At 37.6% G+C, this 13,151-nt stretch overlaps 1 protein-coding gene across 1 annotated transcript in view; it reads left to right on the top strand.

The window, feature by feature from the left end:
* LOC132425098 (collagen alpha-6(VI) chain) overlaps positions 1-13,151 on the top strand; it is a 110,077-nt gene that overhangs the window by 46,582 nt on the left and 50,344 nt on the right. Inside the window, exons 21-23 of the mRNA XM_060011479.1 lie at positions 3,994-4,029; positions 5,892-5,954; positions 7,978-8,040. Of these exons, the coding sequence (XP_059867462.1) occupies positions 3,994-4,029; positions 5,892-5,954; positions 7,978-8,040 (162 nt within the window). The remainder of the gene's footprint in view (positions 1-3,993; positions 4,030-5,891; positions 5,955-7,977; positions 8,041-13,151) is intronic.

The following is a 13,151-nucleotide window of genomic DNA, read 5'->3' as shown; positions in this document are numbered from 1 at the left end:
AAGTTTACTGTCACAAGTCCGGCTACACCCCATACAGTTATTCAGTAAATGGGTAGCCCTATTCAAAAGTGATTAATAATCAGAAATATTAATAGGTTTTATTATGAATTAATTGGATGATTATTAATCAGGACCTATGCATAGAAATTGCAAGAGAAGAGGAGGAAAACTACATGAGCAAAGGACAGACAAACCCTCATTAGAAGAGGAAGTATTCAATGATAAAGAAGAATAACTCTGGCAAATAGTTCTCCAAAAAAATTAAGACAAATGATTGCTCTAAGAGTCTAAAGATCTGACAAGACAATAGAAAGTGAAGAAAGCAAACTGGTAGTGCTTGGGGAGCAATGGAAAAGGAAATACGTGTAGAACTATGATATATTAGAAGCAACAAAAAATTAGAACAAGGATGACTGAAAATATATCCAGGCATATGGTAATCAGGAAGCCACAAAAGCAGTGCTAGAGATGGAATACTGACAATGGAGAGCCAATAAATGTACAATTTGTGTTATTAAACACACCTAATGTAATGTAAAAAATTTCAAAAATGTAATAAAAGATAACTTCTTGAAACAAAGACTCAAATATGCAGAAAGAAAAGGCATACTCTGACTCAGCGAAAAACACTGATACAAAAATATCAACACTGAGCCACATTGCAGTGAAATTCCCAAACTTATTACGGAAAAGAAGAATCAAGAATTTCCAAGCAATAAAGGTAGAAAATTCAGTCTGTCTTCAGCCTTCTCAACATTCAGGGCCAATAGGGAGCAGTACAATGGCTACAGAGTTCTGATGGAAATAAAGTGGTCCAAGATCTTTATACCTACCTAAGATGTCCTTTAAGCATATAAGTAATCAATATGATCAAGCTTTCAAAAACTCAAGCAATATAACCCCCATGATCCTTTGTGTAGAAATAAGACTAAACCATAGAAATAATGATTACAGGAAAAAATGTAAATGTTATACATTTGACCATCTAAAAACCATCTGCAAATAGAAAAGTGGGAAAAGGTATGGGGAAAGTTCCAAAATACTATGTCCTCATCTTTCATTGCAGGGAGTCAATGTCTAAACATCATCATAAGCTAAAATATGTATCACAAACATACCCTAACCTCCTAATTTTTAATTTTTTTTAATAATCATTCTTTCCTCTTTGAGAATTATATATCTCTTACTGTCAAGAAATATTACCACCTCACATTTCCAATTCTTTGTTTTGTTTTTTCTTTTATTAAATACAAGTGAAAGACAGAGAACAAACGTTTATTGATAGTGTTTCAATAAACTGTGACAGTGAACCAGAGAAAGATTTTGGATGTAAAAACAAGTTCCACATCCCTTACTTTGCCTGAATATAGGGTTGCATTCGGTTTCTCCTACCACAACTGGATGTATCCACCTAAAGCCCAAGTCTAAGCACATATACTTCCTGCTCCAAGAAGCCCTGTGGTTTCTGTTAAATGGAAAATGAACCCTTCAGCTTACTATTTTCAGCCTAGTAACCCTGTTACTCCCCTTTTCTCTCACCTTTGACCCAGACTATCAAACACTCTTCCTAGTTTCCAGACTCTGCTTCATTACTTAGGCTGTAGTCTCTGTTAGAAAGATTTCTTTCATTCTCTACCTGTAAAACTCCTACACATCCTGTGAAACCCATCTCAAAAATCTCTTTCTCTAGGAAGATTTTCCTGAAATGACCAAGTGGATATGATTGCTTTTTTTGAAACCCATATTTCTTTGTTTTTTAATTTATTTTATTGAAGTATAGTTGATTTACAATGTTATGTTAATTTCTGCTGTGCAGAAAAGTGATTCAGATATATATACATATGTGTGTGTGTATATATATATATATATATATATATATATATATATATATATACACACACACATATATATATGGTCTTTTTCCTTATGGTTTATAACAGGATATTGAATATAGTTCCCCATGCTATACAGTAGGACCTTGTTGTCTATCAATTTGATATATAATAGTTTGCATCTGCTAATCCCAAACTTCCAATCCATCCTTCCCCCACCTGCCCTCCCTCTTGGCAACCACAAGTCTGTTCTCTATGTCTGTGAGTCTGCTTGTTTCATAGATATGTTCATTTGTTTCCAATTTTAGATTCCACATGTGATATCATATGGTATTTGTCTTTCTCCTTCTGACTTACTTTACTTAATATGATAATATCTAGGTCCATCCATGTTGCTGAAAATGGCATTATTTCATTCTTTTTTATGGCTGAGTAATATTCCATCGTATATATGTGCCACAGCTTCTTTATCCATTCATCTGTTGATAGACATTTAGGTTGCTTCCATGTCTTGGCTGTTATGAACATTACTGCTATGAACTTAGGGGTGCATGTATCTTTTTGAATTATAGTTTTGTCTGGATATATGCCCAGGAGTGTGATTGCTGGATCATATGACAACTCTATTTTTAGTTTTTTGAGAAACCTCTCCATAGGGGCTGCACCAACTTACATTCCCACCAACAGTGTAGGATGATACCCTTTTCTCCACACCCTCTCCAGCATTTGTTATTTGTAGATTTTTTAATGATGGCCTTTCTGACCAGTGTTAGGTGGTACCTCATTTTAATTTCGATTTGCTAATTATTTGAATTCTCTAATAATTAGCAATGTTGAGCATCTTTTCATGTGCCTGTTGGCCATCTGGATGTCTTCTTTAGAGAAATGTCTATTTCGATCTTCTGCCCATTTTTCGATTGGGAGAAACCCATAATTCTGTCTTCCCCTTTCTTATGCTGTTTGACATATTCTGCCTCATAAATATTTGTAATATTTATCTCCTACCCACTAACCCAGAGAGTGAGGGTCCTCTGAGGTCAAGAACTGTGTGTCATATTTATGCTCCTATGGTTCCCATCCTGTATGCTTTGTAGATAGTAGATCTTAGGTATATATTTCTCTGAATGAAACTGCAGTGAATTGAACTAGAAAAGATAAACCCTTGTGTAAAAAGAGTAGAGAGAGCTGCTCTTCATCCCTCTGATAGGGAGGTTTAGACTTTCATCTCAAGATAACTCTTCAGGTTTTAAAGAAATAGGCCTCCAACCATTTCCCCAGACACATAGTCTATTTCCGAAATAACAATAGATTTTGACTGAAATATGATTAGAAGAATTTAAAGTCTGCAATACTGACCTCACATAGAAATTTGACCTGAATATCTCAAATTTCCATCAAGAAATTATTGTCTGATATTTATTGAATTTTGTAAATCCTGGATGTTATAACCTTATTGAGAGATCCTAAGTTAGACAATAAAATATCTTTGTCTCTTGATTCCCAGATTTATGAAATAGTGATCTAGAATATACTCAGACCTTAACCTTATATATGAGAGTAGTAGGAAAAATCCATTTTTTTGATTGAATATTTTATTAACATATTGAATTGAGTAACTCTTGATTGCTTAAGATGATTCTTTCATTTTTGACAGGTAAGCATATTTGGCTTCTTGAAGGGGAGGGGGATAAAATTAGTTTGGCTATCATTAGCTTCTGAAATTAATCTATAATAAAGTTCATAAAGTTAATTCTCACAGTGTTTCCTCTGGCTTCCTGCCTTTTGACCACTTCTACTCCTGATTTCTGGCTTACTTGGTAGTACTTTGGAAAAATGAAAAGTACAATTCAAATCAGCCAATTTTGGTGCTTGTGACAAGTTCTAGTAGTAGTTTAGTGGAGGGTAAATTATTGACCACAGTCTATTCTCACAAATATTTATAGATTTACATTATCTATAGTTTTAATTACCTATTGCCTGAGGATAGAAATTCAGAGTTGGCAACATTTTGCTTTCATGGTGAAGTGGATAATATAAAGCAGTATGTGGGAATTTTTCTTTTAATGTCAGTGACTTAAGGTGTCCATTACTAATTTAAATTAAACATAAAAAAGCATTTTTTCAGAGTTAAAGATATCTACCTTTTTTTTCCCTATTGTAGGCAGTTCATGGCCAGAGGGGACATACAGGCCCACAGGTACAGTGATTTTTTTTTTCTTAACTGTAAATGATAAATATTCTGTGTCTAGTCAAGGAGCCTGAATAGACTCTGGAAAGTCTCTTCCAAGCCTAAATTTCTTTTGCTTTTTGATAATAATGGTTGTAGAATCAAATTTTGGAAAACTTTTAGGCTACAATTTAAAGAATTCAAACCTTAAAAGAAAATTAAAATTTGAGCACTTTAATTAAAAACTCTAAAAATTAAAGTTAAGAGACAACACTTGGCCCAATTATCATTAAATTTAACTTTGTCTGGATTTCAAGTATTGATACAAACTCTAGTAATTCAGTGAGTGATCTTTCTTTTAGATTTTTGTTCAGTTAACTCTGAACCTTACTTATAATTTGCACAAACCCCTTTTTAACTGAGAGTACAGTAAAACCTTAATACAAATTAGATAATCTGAAGGTTTTGTTCAAAATTTGACCATACCAACTGTCATATCATATCCCCTTTGTACATATTAGTGATAAATGTATCATGAATAAATAATTAATAAATAAATACATGAAACTGCAATATTTTTGAAAGAGCAGTGACTAAGATTTTACAAAATTGAGGAACCACACATCTTCAGCTTGAAAATACAATGAGGATAAATAACAAATTCACTCACAATCACATCATGGTAAAACTCCAGAATGTTAAGAAAACATCTTAAACACTACCAGAGAGAAAAGACAATTTTACCCGTGAGAGGAATAACCAATTAGATTGCAGCAGGCTTCTGTTCAACAATAAAACATACCAAAAACAACAAAGTAATGTTTTGCAGGTGCAGAAGAAAAATAACTGTTAACCTAGAATTTTATACCTAGTTAAACTATGAATGAATGTAAAACAGACATTTTCAGATAGACAAAGACTAAGAATTTACCATCCACAGATGTTACACACACACACACACACACATACACACACACTTGCACACACTTTTTTCAAGGTTAGACTGCAACAAAATGGAGAGTGGATCCAGAAAAATGGCGTGAAATGAATGAAATGAGATTGGGAAGAGAAAGTGTTGAGAAATTTCCTCTTTATGATTTCTAGGAAAAGCATCAGTGAGGGACATTTAATCTCATCTAACTGTGTAACAACTGAGATGCAAACTTAAGCTATCCAATAGTCTAAATTAAACTTTTTAATCTTATTTGGAATTCTTATCTGTGGCAGAGCTCAAGGGCAATATGAAGGGAATGCTCAACTTTTGGTCCCTAGATATTCAATCTATTTGGATATAAATACAGTGTAAGATGCCTGGAGATTTTTTAAGAAAATATGGAGTAAATTGTGAGTTTTTTCAGGCCAACACCCAAGTTTGATACAGTATATGACAAGTATTATAGGAAAAGAAGGGATGTGTGTGTGTGTGTGTGTGCACGTGCACACATGCGTGTGTATAAAGAATGAAAGCAAATACACCAATATATTAGCTGTGGTTATCTCAGCTTGATGAGATTATAGAAGTTTTTTTTTTTTTGCGGTACACGGGCCTCTCACTGTTGTGGCCTCTCCCGTTGCGGAGCACAGGCTCCGGACATTCAGGCTCAGCAGCCATGGCTCACAGGCCCAGCCACTCTGCGGCATATGGGATCTTCCCGGACCAGGGCACGAACCCATGTCCCCTGCATCGGCAGGCGGACACTCAACCACTGCACCACCAGGGAAGCCCCTAGAAGATTTTTATTTCCCTTGTTGTATTTACCTTTATTTTTCATATTTTTTGCAAAGATTCTGCACTTCCATTGTGATTGGAAAAATATTTAGAATCTTGCACATAAAGAAGACAAAATTTCTCAGGAAACAATGTTAACAGTTTGATTTCTCTCTCCCCACAGGGGAAAACAGGCAACCCAGGCCCAGACGGACTTGCAGGGTCACTGGGACTTAAGGGTCCTCAGGTACGTATCAAGACTAATCAGGCTTTGAAAAAATGGTTCTGAAGAACCTAGAGGCAAGACAGGAATAAAGACACAGACGTAGAGAATGGACTTGAGGACACGGGGAGGGGGAAGGGTAAGCTGCGTCAAAGTGAGAGAGTGGCATGGACATATATATACTACCAAATGTAAAATGGATAGCTAGTGGGAAGCAGCCGCATAGCACAGGGAGATCAACTCGGTGCTTTGTGACCATCTAGAGGCGTGGGATAGGGAGTGTGGGAGGGAGACACAAGAGGGAGGAGATATGGGGATATATATGTAGGTACAGCTGATTCACTTTGTTATACAGCAGAAACTAACACACCATTGTAAAGCAATTATACTCCAATAACGATGTTCAAAAAAAAAAAAAAAAAGACTAGTCAGGCTTTGAGAATGGAAAGAAGAATCTGAAGCCTTGATAGAATACCTCCAACCGCCTTGCAGAAGTACAGATGTTTCAAGTGTTTTCGGGGTAGTAAAGTAAGGAAGCAACACAGTCTTGACTTGTACAGCATTTGGTCTCCTTTATCTGAGTTTTGTCCCAGTCAAGAGGTGGAAAGGGAATGAACACGCTGGGTAGTGGTCCCTGTGCTGGCTAGTCCAGGACAGGGTCCAGGCTGGCTAGTGTATCCTAGGGAGACAAACCAAGGAAAATACTGAGCCTCAAAACTGGAAATTTTGGTCAATTTAGCAAGTAAGAGCTCAGTGTTATATATCTGGATGCCTGTGATGTAGAAAAAGTGACTCTAGCCTAGGAAAGAATTGTTCCAAATAGAGCTGAGGTCTTCAGCGGGGTTATCTATAGTCATCTTTCTAGCTCACTTCTCCAGGGAGCTGCCTCAAGCACTTTTTCCTTTGCAAGGAACAAGCCATGGTTGGCTCTTACCCTGATTATATGAGGGGAAAAGAAGCATGTGCCAGAAAGAGCAAAATGTAGCCTAAAATAATCATGAGAAGGGAAGGGAAGTCCTCAAAAATGCTGAGGTGAAAGAAAGGTCAGATATAAGAAAGTTAGAACATTTTTTTTTCTCTCCAAACTTTTACTTTTGAAATCTGAGAAGTAAATTTGCTCTTTGGCAAATGCAGGATAAGCAATGGTCCTGCAATTTTTCAAAGTTTTAGTTCACGTAGATTAAAAAAATTGAAGTAACTATTATATGTTAACAGCCTGCTGCACTGAAGTTGGGCAAAATATTCTTAGACATCAGAGGAGAAACTTAATCCACATTTTACCAAGATTTCAGAGCAGTAAACAGTCTGCCCCTGGGACCTCTGTCTCTTTCTGACTCAATGGCTTTTCTTTGTCTTACTTGGCAGCTGAGGAATGTTCACTTTTCTTACCTTCAAGTGAGAAATATTTGCCACTGAGATCGTAGGGAAGCATTTCAATAGATTGGCTGGCTTTACTTCATACTAAACAAATAATACTACATCTCTTCTTCCATTTTATAGACTCTTACTTTTTTATGACATAATTTAAAAGGAGATGCAAAAACCAAGCACAGCATGAAGGTTCCTCCGCATAACATATGAAGCCAAAGTTAATAGTCAACATAATATTACAGAAGTAGAATTATCTAAATTTCATCTTACCATGTGCCATGTCTTAGTATTCAGTGTGGTCATTAAATAGAAAATCCACTTAACTATCCCAGTTTCAGATTTACATAAGTAAGAGTTATTTTTTTAACTTAAGAAATACATTTATTTTGAGTACAAACATGCTTAGGATAATTAGAAAGCAATACCGGAAAATTCGGCTCTTCAGTATTTCTTCAATTTGACTACAAATGCCCAACCATTTAAGAGCTAGGTTGGACCCTGTATCCTTGCAGAGAGGGAGAGCTCGACCGACCAAGACAGAACCAAAACCATGAGTGAAGTTCTCTTTCTAATTTCTGTCCACGTTACTGACTTAGCTTTTCCATTTTTAATATTCAAGTTAATAATCTAGTATTCTCTTTTAGGGAGAGAATAATGCTTTAATTCTCTGTTGTAGGGCCCAAGAGGAGAGGCTGGTATGAAAGGAGAAAAAGGAGGTCTGGGAAGTAAAGGTCCCCAGGTATGTAATGAGAGACAGTGACTGCATCTGGCTTTGATCTTGGCTTGAATGTGGATGTCCTTATGGTTTCCTCCTTGCAGATGGAGTTATCTACTGCCTGTGAACCAGCAAAGTGTATGAAGTTTGACTTTGGGGGTCGATGTGGTGGCCACATCACATTCTGTTCCCTACCTTACGGAGTGGGTGTCGTTATGTCAGAATCAGACACAGAGGTAGAAGATGGCAGCTCAGCCATTACTATGAGGTTAAGAATTCCTCCTCTATGTAAATCAGGTCACATGACTTCCTTATCCCCGTCCTCAGGGGCTTCCTTTTGCACCCAGAATACAACCTACTTCAGTGGTCCTCAACTAACCACACATGAGAATCTCCCAGGATGACTGTAAAATACTCTACCACCTGGAACTCTCCCCAGACCACTTAAATCTTAATTCTCTCCAGGTGGGTCTAACATACACACCCAGCATTGGGAATGAACTGTCCAATATCAGCACGTCTCTACCTTCAAAGTGCATAATAATCACATAGAGAACTTGTTAAAATGCAGATTCTGGGGACTTCCCTGGTGGCGCAGTGGTTAAGAATCCGCCTGCCAATGCAGGGGGCATGGGTTCGAGCCCTGGTCTGGGAAGATCCCATATGCTGCGTAGCAACTAAGTCCGTGTGCCACAACTACTGAGCCTACGCTCTAGAGCCCATGAGCCACAACTACTGAAGCCCATGCACCTAGGGGGCCGTGCTCCCCAATAAGGGAAGACACCACAATGAAAAGCCCACACACCACAACGAAGACCCAACATGGTCATAAATAAATAAATAAAATTATTTTTTTTTAAATGCAGATTCTGATTGAGTAGTTGTGGGATGGGGCTTGAGATGCTACACTTCCATCAAGCTCCTAGGTGATGCTGATGCTGCTGGTCCCGAGACCACACTCTGAGTAGCAAGTCCCTGTACATGATCTGGTCCTTGACTACCTGCTATCATAGAATATACTTATTTGCTTAGCTGTGTGTCTTCCCTTCTAGACTGTAAGCTCTGTGATGGCTAGGACTTTGTCCCAGAGCCCAGAATAAGAGTGCTTCCACACACATTTGTATAATGAATTAATCAGTAAATGAATGAATGAGTCTCAGTTGGGACTTGTGCTCTGGGCTAACATGAAGGTAAAGGGAATCCATTACTCTGTGTCCATTAGTTAAACTGGGCAGTGGTCCAATGCTTAAGTGGATATGTTCATCATCAAAATTTTTTAGAAGCTATTTGCATGAACTTGTATCTCATGACCCAATATTTTAAAGCATATTAATTCCTGCTCATAATGATATTTGTTCCTAATTTTGATGAATGTGCCCCTTCAAAAAGCATGAAAACTTTAAAATTTCATGTAGGACTAAACTGATGAAATGTAGCTATTTTGGATTCACATCCTTGAATCATTGCTGGCACCACAAATTGGGATTTAAAAAAAAAAAACAGTAAATGCCAAAGGAAACATATATGTGGTGATTATCTCATCTGTTTATATGAAATATTGAGATGTAAAAGGTTTGAAATCCAAAGAGCTTGGTAATTCCCTCACTCTAGAATCCAAAATTGTACCCAAGTGGCTATTACTCAAACAAGGTATTCCATTTGCCCTGTAGCATACTTCTATGAGAGGGTCCCCTTTAATCTCACCTTGGCAGGAATGGTCATAGTCATAAATCATCCAGCCTCTTGGCATCACCAGAGTTAGTCAAAAGGCACCACTTCCCTGTAGCCTAGCTCTTCCGTTTAACTGGCTGGAAAATGTGTTTCTTTCTTTGATTGCTTTTCTGGAAATACCCTTGTCAAAACAGTGAAAGTGCCATTTCAAAGATGTATAGAATTTTCTGTGCTCAGGAGGTGATGAATTAGATCTCAACATTGTTGCTTTCAAAGGAAAACCATGGGAGACAAACACAATCAGATAGACAAGAGAGTATTATTTTTTATTGGCTCTATAAATTCACTGACATAGGCTTCATAATGTTTTACAGCACAAGGACCAGCCTCTTGAATGGAATTACATGAGTGTTTTCTAACTGCAGGCTCTAAAGTGTTTCTTAGGATGTACATTTAGAAAAAGGGATGTGACTTCTGTTGACAGTGTTCTGAAGACTTATTAATTTATGCACTGTTGGGGAATTCGGCTCAGATCACACGTGCTAATCCAGCCAAGTATATAGCTATGAGATAAAAGAAGTACAGTCCATGGTACAATGAGAAAGAAGAAAACTTTGAAAGGAATGGCATATTCTTTTGTACCTTCCTTTGTTCCTTTCTTGTTTGGTTTACCTTCAAGTCCTACACTAATATAACCAATGCTTAGAAAAGAAATGGAAAATAAGATGTAAAATACTAATTCCAGTTAGAGCTGGAATTATTCTTTAAATACTTAGAAATATTATATGAAATATCAAGTATCACATGAAATATCAAGAAAGGTTGAAATTATTCAGTGCAAATTTGGAATACAAAGTATAGTTTCTGTTGTTATTTTTCTAAAGCATAGCATAGTAGTCAAGGGCACAGAGTCTGGAGCCAGCCTGCCTGGGTTAGATTGCCAGGTTTGTATCTTCCTAGCCATGTGGCCTTGGGCAAATTATTTAGCCTCTCTGTGCCTCAGTTTTCCCTGCTGTAAACTGAGAATAGTAATAATAGATACCACATTGAATTGTTGTGAAAATTAAATGGTTTAATATATATAAGAGCTTAGAACAGTGCCTGCAATATAATACGCATCATATAAATGTTTTTACTACTATATTGCATCAACATTACCTAAGTTAACAGGCTCATTTTATGCCCAAAGCATGCTAATGCCAATCCAAAGAAGGCCATAATAATAGTAACACTATAACAATATATAATCTATATTGCAGTCATTGAATTTCATCATTCTGCATAATCCAGATTGGATGATCCATCAACCATTTATTTTACTCACTTGACAAACATGTACTGAGCACTTCCTGTGTGTCAGGCCCTGTAGTAAAATAAAAGGGTGAATGAAACATAGACCCTAGCCTCAAGTGCTCCCAGTCTCATAAAGGAAACTCATGCAAACAAATAATTGAGATGTGACGTACTGAATGTTAAAATAGAATTATACCCAAGGTAGAGTGGTGGGAGAATGGATGAAGTTAAAGGAGGAAGAGAGTGGCTTAGCTTTTGCAGGATAAGGAGGTGTTTTCCAGGTGACCAAGGGAGAGGCAGGCACAGGAAAGGAACCAGGTTGTCTGAAAAAAGATCAAGGTGAGTTTGGGAAACCATAAATGGTTCAATGTGGATGGAGTGTAGGGTGCATGCAAAAGGATCAGAAGTTGAGGTTGGGGGCCATCTCCTACACTAGCACCATCCAGGGCAGCATCTTCTCAGGTGTCTTGGGGTTTGCTCTTGCATTAGCTCACCCCTTGCTGGTCTCTTGATTTTTATTTCTCAGACTTAGCTCATATCTGACTCTTACAGAAGCTGAGCATTTAATCTCCTTGAGTTGTTCCATCCCAGCATGATATTTGCTGGTTGTGAGTGTAGAAAAGATTTTACCCCCATAAAACTGATCCAGATTCCTTTTAAGTATGGGAAGAACCCACACCTCTTGCCCCTGCCCTGCCATATCCCACCCAAAGTCAAAGTGTTCTTGGCAGTGCCCCGGCCATTTATCCCAAACTCCTAGTACAATCCCTTGTGATAAGATGCTACCTGAGGACATTTTTAAAACATTTACACCTCCTCTAAACACCTCCTTTCTATCCTCACTTAAGCAGTTGTGCTTGCCAAGGACTCTGTGTCAGAGTCTCAAAGGGAACGTGATCCCCAGCCCAAGTCCCCATGTTGGAGGTTAGATCTGGCCCCAGCCTCCTGCATCAAGCTTGGAGATTCACATTTTTAAAACTCCAGTCTCAGCTGGTGCACAGATGGTAAGAGTTTTGGAATCCTGTCCCAGACATGGGCCTCAGAACAGCAGACAGAGTGGCTGGGAGTTCAGTCTTTAGAGTCAGAATCAGGTTGCGTTCCCATCTCATCCTCTTATTAACTGATTGATTTGTGGTTAAATGCTTTGAGAATCTGTTTTTGAGTGGTAAAATGGTGTTAAGAATATGTATCTGAACTACCAAATGTAAAATAGATAGCTAGTGGGAAGCAGCCTCGTGGCTCAGTGCTTTGTGTCCACCTAGAGGGGTGGGATAGAGAGGGTGGGAGGGAGATGCAAGAGGGAGGAGAAATAGGTATAAATGTATATGTATAGCTGATTCACTTTGTTATACAGCAGAAACTAACACACCATTGTGAAGCAGTTATACTCCAATAAAGATGTTAAAAAAAACATGTATCTCATTGTGTTGTTGTAAGGATTGAAGAAGCCTATATATAAATATATACCTCTTAGTACAGTGCCTTCCACAAAATAAATGCTCAATAAAAGGCTGTCATTACAAAAAAGCCAATGGAGATTTGGCTAATGCTCTTTCCCTTTAGATGCCCTGAGCTCCTTTTTATACTCCACAGCTTCTCTTGATCTCAGATCCAGGCAAATTTTTGACTCTTGATATCTTAGGGGTGGCAGGGAATTTTCCTTCTTTCCTTTACAAACATAGTCCCTTTTACAACCAGCTGTATTTGAGGAGGTAATATATCTGGGTAACAATTCACTGAAGTTTAAGCCCCATTCAAGCAGTCACAAACCCTGGTTTGGTACTTTGTGTGATTCTGCACAGGAAACTGGATCAGGTTTTCTGATATTCTAATTACAAGACTGTCCATTTCCATCCATCCATCTAAGAAATCTTTTATTTTGAAGGACTTTCAAACAAGATTATCTCTCATTGTGCTTGTGTGTGCTTGTGGGGACTATACAGGAAGTAATCTCTGAGAAATCTCCTTCATCTCATAGAACTCATTATGTCTGAAGGAAGCACAAAAAGTGAGTTCTTAAGCAAGATTTCCAATATACCTCTTATTGTCAAGGACAATTAAAATCTCTCTACTTCAGAAGTACGTTTCATGTACATGTGAAGTACATGAAAATATCATATGGAAGACCAACAAGCTAAACACACTATTTCATCCCTCTTGGGGACCATTCC

The sequence above is a fragment of the Delphinus delphis genome, chromosome 4, assembly GCF_949987515.2.
Source record: "Delphinus delphis chromosome 4, mDelDel1.2, whole genome shotgun sequence".
Lineage (NCBI taxonomy): Eukaryota > Metazoa > Chordata > Mammalia > Artiodactyla > Delphinidae > Delphinus > Delphinus delphis.
Note: the sequence above shows the minus strand (reverse complement) of the source record. Positions and strands in the feature narration are given on the sequence as shown.